The sequence below is a fragment of the Pleuronectes platessa genome, chromosome 23 (genome assembly GCF_947347685.1).
Source record: "Pleuronectes platessa chromosome 23, fPlePla1.1, whole genome shotgun sequence".
Lineage (NCBI taxonomy): Eukaryota > Metazoa > Chordata > Actinopteri > Pleuronectiformes > Pleuronectidae > Pleuronectes > Pleuronectes platessa.
The window spans coordinates 3,777,623-3,786,185 of NC_070648.1; the positions used below are offsets into that span (position 1 = coordinate 3,777,623).

General features: G+C 45.1%; 1 protein-coding gene across 1 annotated transcript in view; it reads right to left on the reverse strand.

Moving 5' to 3' along the window:
• Window positions 1–8,342, reverse strand: part of poln (polymerase (DNA directed) nu) — a 34,158-nt gene extending 25,816 nt beyond the window's left edge. The window contains exons 1-10 of the mRNA XM_053416691.1: window positions 7,583–8,342; window positions 4,524–4,634; window positions 4,218–4,371; window positions 3,879–4,152; window positions 3,487–3,662; window positions 3,216–3,328; window positions 3,001–3,137; window positions 2,833–2,901; window positions 2,698–2,758; window positions 2,462–2,526 (exon numbers count right to left, since the gene is read on the reverse strand). Coding sequence (XP_053272666.1) covers window positions 2,462–2,526; window positions 2,698–2,758; window positions 2,833–2,901; window positions 3,001–3,137; window positions 3,216–3,328; window positions 3,487–3,662; window positions 3,879–4,152; window positions 4,218–4,371; window positions 4,524–4,634; window positions 7,583–8,342 — 1,920 coding nt within the window. The remainder of the gene's footprint in view (window positions 1–2,461; window positions 2,527–2,697; window positions 2,759–2,832; window positions 2,902–3,000; window positions 3,138–3,215; window positions 3,329–3,486; window positions 3,663–3,878; window positions 4,153–4,217; window positions 4,372–4,523; window positions 4,635–7,582) is intronic.
• Window positions 8,343–8,563: the final 221 nt, after the last annotated feature.

Genomic DNA, 8,563 nt, shown 5'->3' on the forward strand with positions numbered 1-8,563 from the left:
TGATTAACTTGACAGGCAACCAAGGGAACAAGAGAAGAGAGAAACAGGGACAAGAATAGAAAACAAAAGGGAGAAGAGAGGTTGAGGTGAGTCGATGAAATAAGAGACCTCAGATAGAAAGAGGAGCATAGTGACTGAGTGGGGGAACGTAGGAGGGACGGAGACATTCACAAGTGAAATGTTTGAAAATAGTTGAAATATGATCCGAATGGCGCCTTGTGAAGATGGAAAAAACGGATGAGCGAGGGAAAAACCAGAGACCCGGAGAAATTGAGGAGAGGAGTGAGCAGCAGAGGAGAGGAAAATGGCCGGGGCAACAACCAGACACAAGTCAGACCTGGTGAGACAGTTCGAGTGACAGAACTTGACAGCATGACAGGCCGAGGCGGACCGTGGCAGACACAATGAAAGAGCAATGAGGGAGAGGAGGGTGGAGAGAGAAGGATAAACAGTGGGATTGATAGAAAGAGACAGAGAAGGAGAGAAAGGGGGGAAAAGTCACAGAGCTGGAAGACAAATGCCAAAATATGTACTTTCTCTGTCTCTCACTTTCTGCCCAGAGCAGGCTCCAGACGGACTCATCTATATTGAATGCTCGCCTCTTAGGAGTGAGCGTAAGCAACAGTCACACACACACACACACACACACACACACACACACACACACACACACACACACACACACACACACACACACACACACACACACACACACACACACACACACACACACACACACACACACACACACACACACACACACACACACAGAGAGAGAGAGAGAGAGGGTAAGGCAGTGGACTAGATAGATGGATAGATATTTGTTCTGTTTTTATTTGGTCCTTTTGGATATTCGTGCAGGAACATCCCCTGCTGTATTATCACACTCTGAGGTCCATGTGATTTCCTCTCCCAGCTTTTTTAGTTAGGCCTCCATTAAGATATTGGAGAACTTAACAAGCTGCAACATCCTCTGTTCTTAACCCTCAGCAAAAAATAAGGAAAAATTAACAAATAAAATACTCTTGACAGGGAAGAATAATGTCGAACAATTAACAATGGAAGCCAATATTTTGGATCATTACTTTCACTGAATTGCATCAAAGGTGTGGAAATCGTTCATGTCACTTTTGTTCTGACATGTTTACAGAAGGATCTAATCTAGTCTGGATATTAACGACATCTGAAACAACGCAGAGAGAAGTTGGAAGAGTGTTTAATTAGTCGATGTTTGACCGACTGATGTTGTGTTGAAAACAAACGATGACATGAGCGTGTTTGTGAGATGCAGCGTGACAGACAGGAGGGATCATCTCCTTGGTCTCAAACAGGTGAACCTGACAGATAGAAAGAAATCCAACAAGACAGAGTGGGGACGAGCATGACGAGCACATGTGCATGGATAGACACACACAAACACACACAAACACACACACAGCTCTGCAGCAGTCTGCAAAAACGTCAGTGCCTCTGTGTGTGTGTTGGCAGAGGCAGACAGTGATGCTCCTTCCTGCGGCACAGCCTCTTGAAGGAAAGAGACAGACTCTCCTTTCTATTTATAGCAACAGGACAAGACACCAGCGCTCTCTCTCTCCACCGTGACACCCCTGCTGTCCTGTGCAAGAGTTGTGAGTGTGTTTAAGAGTAAGTGTGCGTTTGTCTATGACCACCCCCCAAAACTGATCTATGTGTATAGCATCTGTATGTCTGTCCTTGTGTGAATACGATCACTCGTCTCTTTTATCTGTAAGTAAACAGGACATGTCCCCGGAGGACATCCACTCATCTCCTCCTCCATTCTACCCACAAGAAGGAAAAAGGGAGACATTCTGTTTTTCCACATCCTCCCACTGTTGTGCTCCCATCTGTATAAACGCAGCAGCTGCCTCCCGCACCGTGTTTCCAGCAGCCAAAATAAAATGCTCAGAAATGATGCAGTAAACATCTGAGCTGAACATAATAATTAAACGCAGGCTAGAACAAAAAGTTTGCATCCCGAGGAAGCTTTTCCATTAAGTCTGACACAAACACAAGAAGGTTTTTACTTTGTGTGACACATTTTCCTTTTCAGAACAAGGATTTATGTGAAGATTCTTGTTTTCTTAACTACCTTTTAGGGATTCTGGTTAATTTGCTGTTTGCTGGTACTGTCAGCTAAAGACTGTTCAATAAAGATTCTGTGAAATGTCATTATCTCCACGTCTTTTCATACATTTCAAATGGATTTTGATTAAGAACACTTCTCCTGGTTAATTGCTGTGTTCTGATGGGAAATCAACATTAACCACAAGGCGAAGGCTGATAACTCCTGGTTGCAGGAGATAAGTGTGTCTCCTCCTCCAGCAGCCGTGTGGAAAAATCCCCAACAGTGTTTTGGCTCTGATTATTAATAACACTGAAATGATAAAGCGGGGGGAGGGAGGGGGGGGGGGGTGTTTCTCTGCAGTGATGATCGTCTTACCCCCAACAGGTCTGACATTCTCTTCAGAGCCTCTTTGTCCACGTGGATGTGATGACTCTCCATAGCTGAAACAACACAAGCAGACGTTCACTAATCCACAAAACCCTCATCAGTGAACCAATGAAAATATAGTTAACAGCTGGTTCCATTCAATGAAGAACCCTGGTTTGGGTGTTAAGATAAAAGAACAGTTTTCTTCAAGTCACATTTGTTTAGGAGAACATAGAAGTTCTCACCTGCCAGGACAGGAATCATGTTCAGCTCCATGTCGGAGTAAAGCTCCCACAGCCTCTGGTTCTGGACACACAAACAGTCAGTACAGTAATCTGTGCCTTCTGGATTGACAAGTGTGTTTGTGTACATTTGCTTACCTGCAGTTTAGAGCATAGCTCCATGTTAAGCCAGTAGAGGGATGAGAGGCTGGAGATGATCTGAGAAACCTGAGAGTACGACAGACAGACATAGAAAAAGAGAGTAAATGGAGAGGAGCAGGCCCTGTTGAGCTTTCTTAGTGGATTTGGATTCCCAGTTTAACCGACCCTCTTTGCACCCAGGGCAGGTGTTGCTCTGGGTCTTTTGCAGTGTTTATTGAGAAGATCCTGGAAGCAAGAGGAGGGATCAGCAGGATCCAGCAGCCAACCTGACACCTGTGGGTCCTGGATGTGACAGCCTGCCACTGCACAGAGGAAAGCTCTTTATGATACTGAAACAGTTTTCAATATGTGCTGTGTACTGATAAGAGATCATCCTTTACCTTGTGTCGAGGTTAGTTCTCCTTTGTAAAACTGCAGAGCCGTACGAAGCAAATCCTTGGCTTTATAACACACCACCAGTTGACGTCTTGAAAGAACCTGTAGCAGCATATCCCTACACACACACACGCACACACACACACACACACACACACACACACACACACACACAGATAAAACAAGTTTTTTAAAGGATGCAGAAACAGATGTACTGTAAACTCACACAACAAACATGATCATATTCTCTCTCTCACATATCTCTAATACACAGACCTAGTGAGGAGCTCCTGGCTCTGGAGGCTGTGTTGCTGGGCCCATGCAGGTGTTTGTTCAGACAGTTTTAAATAGACCAGACTGTCATTGGGCCCCAGAGAGTCCTCGGCTGTGCTGCGGTCCAGATGTTCCCCGATCATCAGCACGAGGAGGCCACACACTGCTGGAGGGAGCTTCTACACCGACCATCAGAGAGAAATAAAACGGGCAAACAGCATTGTTATTGTTTTCCTTTACAGATGCATGTTTTATGTAAGTAAACATATATTTCTTGTATTACATTAGTGACTGACAGCTTATTACTTAATGCTACCTATGGATTTTAAGTGTTTTAATTTCTTTAGACCAGTGGTTCCTCAGCTAGGGGTTCACACCCAGAGAAGTGAGCTCACCTGCTCCGGGTCCAACTGTGTGGCTCCGTCCTGATACACCATTGTCAGCACCAGGGTCTTGGCCTGCTCTGCCTTCTCAAGCATCTGCCTCTTCTCGTCTGTGCTCAGCTTCCCAGAATCCTTTACTCTTGGGTCGGACGTCAGGGTTTCAGTCTTCTTAACCCAGTCATTGGATGTTTTTGATCCATGTGTGTCATGGTCAGGCCCGTGATTGGCCAGCTTGTGCTGGGGTAGTTTGCAGCTCACAGCGGCTCGAGCCGGTTTGGAAACATTCCTGGTGGATTCCAACTTACTGCGCTTTTGTCGAGTTTGTTGTGGGACATCTGAGTTTTTTCGTACCTTTGGTACTTTTCCCTTTTCATGCCAAGGACTGGCTTTTGTCTGTGGTTGTGGAGGAACCACTGGACGTTCAGGGATGGAGGTACTGGGCCTGACTCCTCTTTCCCTTGCCTTTTCTTGTGAGGAACAAGGTGGTTTCCATTTTGGAAGACGCCTTGTTAGGCAGATTTTGGGAAGAGCGTTATCCTGCTGGTGAAGTGCTTCATGTTTCCTCTTCAGAGGGGAGGACAGGGAAAGACGATGCTGATGTAAACGAGTCTGGAGAGTAGAGAGTGGGTTGCAGCTTCCCAGTCTGTCTGGTTGTACTGCAGAAGAGGCCAAGCCCTGGACTGCTGAGGAGTTTTGTCCGGGAGCCAAAGGGTTTACTGGAGCCAGTACTGTCCTTGAGCTGGTTCCACTGACGCTTGTATCGGTGCTCTATAAAACAGGTAAGAATATAGATACTGCTGAGTCAGAGGGCGCAGAGGGAATCTTATGTTCCATTTCTGAGAGATCCCCCAAAATCCTAAACTCTGGACATTTGAGCATTTTCACTCGTGTGTAGGGCTAGTTAAAGATGAGAAAGTTCACAAGTGAGCAAGAGAGCAAAAAGTTAGAAGAAACAAAACAAAAATGATGTGATGAGAGTAGTTCTGAGTGTTTTCAGCCTCCAGCGCTCTGTCCCAGACAAAAACCTAGACAGTCAGGACACTGCTCGTCTGACAAGTCGGCCTCTAGCTGGGACAGGGTCACAGACGCAGACACACACCCACACAAATTCACCCTTATTTATTTTTCATGACACAAAGACACTGCCTGAATGACAATGAATATTTGAGACGACACAATCGGATTAGAAAAGGTTCAATGAACAGGTTAGATGCATTGACTGTAAAGACAAATGGACGTAATAGACTCTGGGTCCAGAAAGAGATGCCAATGTAAAAGTCCCAGTTTTTTCTCGATTGACCAGCAGAGGGCGACTCCTCTGATTGCGAAATCTTTGAGAAAATTGCCCTACTTCTTATTTGAATCATTAAGGGATGCAAGATATATTTAACATAGTGGTACGACCCCACACAGGCCAGAGTACAAGTGGACAGAGGAGACATAAACTTGCGGTGGGAGAAAGGTGAGAAGGAACAAGATGGTCAGAAATTTGAGCTCCATTTCTGAAAAGCAGATCCTCACGTCCTCACCTCCCTGTAACCTTTCTAGCATCTCAAGAACACCTCCATTATTCATAACCATAAAGTCCCCTCTCTATTTATGCATAAGCGCTAAGTGCACACACACATGCACTTGGGGATTTTCTTAAAATCAAAAATTGTGGGGTTTTCTGAGGACTTTCGTAGACCATGAGTTTTATGTATGCGCACAGATATGTAGGATTCCCTGTGACTCAGCTCCCTGAGGAGAGTCTTCCTCATTTCCCAGAAAACACGACCCTGTTTTCCTGCTGACGCTGTCAACAACCCCGGCTGCTGAGCTGCAGGATACAGATAGAAAACCGAAGCAGGGCCTGAAGTCCGGCAGTGGCTGAGGTGGAGCGTGAAGGAGTGCATGAGGAGAGAAAGAGAGAGAATGGATCGGTGCGTTTGCTGCTGATCGTAGCAATACAGTGAAGTCCTGCTCCTCTTTCTATCTCTTCTTCTCCTTCTCCACTCTCTCTCACTCCCACATCTTCCTCTCCTTTACTTTTGTCCCTTTGCGGTTCCCTCTCTTTTTCTGCCAATATCCACCGTGGACAACTGTGTCAGGGATTTTGATTTTTTTTATGTTATGACTCAGTGGGGAACTATCACTTGTCGGCGTTCTGCAGTACTGCCGACAGCACACTGTTTCGCACAAGCCAGATTGATTTCTATGTGCATCTGGGAAATAGAAGCCTAATCCTTTTGGATGCAGCGCTTTGTATTTCAGGACTTTTTTGGTGTTGATGCTGGTGTTGACACTGCCTCCACATACAGGGATTACAGCAGTAGAGTGGGAGACGTATACAAACAGAGAAACATAAAGATGTGTCAGTATTTCTGTAGAAAAAGACGAGTAGTCAGGTACTTTTCTCAGAAAAGATGACTTTGTAAAAAACTAATCTATGAAACATTGGATCTCTGCCTCATGTGCTCCCCATCTTCCTCACATTATATATTCAAATAAGGCAAATAATGTCTTAAACCCATGACCTTGCTCAACAGACTTACTTGCACGTTGCCTTGGTGCAGATGGAGAAAGGACATGTTCACCTCTGACCCTCTTGTCTCACACTCCAGGGACGTCGGTGTGGGACATCTCTCTCTCCCCGAGTCCTCTGCAGGGACGAAGGTAAGACCATTTCTATCTGATCATCAATTTTCAGACACGTTCTCAATCGATGACGAGGCTCTGTTGTGTAAGCACGTGTTTGCGTAAGCATGTGTGGACGCTTGCACAGTGTGAGACCTCAGCGGTGCGAGACAGGACAAGGTCAGCCAACACCGACTCTGGCTGAGATCAAACTGACATTTTATTGCCACACAACTTGTGTTGCTAAGTGTGTGTTTGTGTACGTGTGTGTGTGTGTTGACTCAGCATTGTCTCAGCTGCTGAGACTCAAGTTCCCTTCCTGCAGCTGAAAGGTGAGCAGGCACACAACATCTCTCATCAGTGCTGAGTCTCTTCAGCACTGCTCTGTCATCACCGCCACTCAGATTGAAAAAGAAAGATGGCTGAGAGCCACGAGCAAGATTTTTGGCACAAGTTCAAACACTCTAGCTCTTCTGCTTTTCCCCTTGAACCAGAAACTGGCATCAAAAAAAATACACATAATTATGATTTCAGATCAATGATATATTAACACAGTATAAAGAAAACCAAAATATAAATGTTTTACGTTTGCGTGACCTGAGGCCTTTACACTTTTAACATTAAGAGTAGCTTACTGGTCTTTAATGCGATATTGGCACATTTTCTGATCAAATATTAAAAACCCAAAACTCCACACACCCCTCCTCATTGCTGTAATACAGCCACAGGACTGGGACTTTTGACCATAAGGACAGTGTTTAGTAATTCTTACTCTCTTGAACCTATAAATGGGAGGAATAAATACTTAATCATTGAGCTCTTTCAAGAGACCCTCTTGTTTAATGAATTCTTCATGTGGCTACTTGACCGCATCATTTGAAGATCCTGGCCTGTGCTGCTGTGGTGCGCAACTCCTGCAGCATGTGCATGGGAAGGTATTCTAGCGCTCTCTAGTGGTGAGTAGTTGAACTATACATGAGTCAGAACTGTATAAACTCGAGTCATGCAGATAAAAGTATTTGAGATAATCTTAAAGCAAAACCGAGCTCACCTCAGAGTATCCCTCAGTTACATGTTACCTTTGCCAATACTGCATTTACCTGTGGTTGTTTCATCTTCCCTGTCCTCTTGAAGTATCACTGACTCATCTCTGTCCGTCCTCTTCTCTTCTGGCTTAGTGTCTCTTCTCTGTAACTCCCTCTCTTCTCTACAATCTCTCTCAATCTTTTTCTGGACATCAGATAAACTCTGTTCTGTCTCCATCTCATCTTCTGTCCCTCTATGAATTCCTGAATTTGTCCTGCTCTCAGTTTCCACTTCAGATCCACTCTTCATCACTTCTTCTACTCTTTTCTCTGTGGCTCTGTCCAGGTCATCAGCAGTGGTGTCACTCTGGATTAATGTGTTGGTCTCACATTGCACCAGTGCTCCTTCTGGGTTCACTGTGTGGGTTCCCCTTTCTGGTCTGCCAGTGTAACACTCCACTGGTATCTCCTTACTCTCAACGACAGGTGGATGCTCAACATTTTGGACTTCTAGTGTATTAAGTTTGTACACAGCGTCATTATCGTCTTCCTGCCCTGACTCTGCAACCTCAGGATAACAAAGGAAGGTTTTGTCCATATAACTCGCTGTAGATGCCAAACTGGTGATCTCACTGGTTCCCAGTAGAGGTCCTTTCATTTCATGGGGTGATGCAGTCTTATTTTGTAGGGTTGCATCCACTTGTCCCGTCTCTTTATTCTTAAACCCATTTGCTCCTTTGTGTATTTCATGTTCACCATCTATCATTTTTCCAGTAGCTGCCTCAGACACATCCAGTGTCTGCTCCATATCTTCCTCCTCATCTCCTTGTCTCATCGGCTTTGGTGAATTTGAATAACAGCTCGTCTCTTGCCTTGTTAAACTACCACAGGGAGGTAAAAGTGTCCTTCCAGTCTTGATTGTTTCAGCCTCTGATTGCAGATATAATATCGGCCCATGTTCTCCGCCACTAGGGGCCTCTTCAGTGGGGTCAGACAGAAGTTTCTTGCCCTTGAGACGAGTGTCTGAAGCTACAACGCCTTCTAGCTCATTTCTGA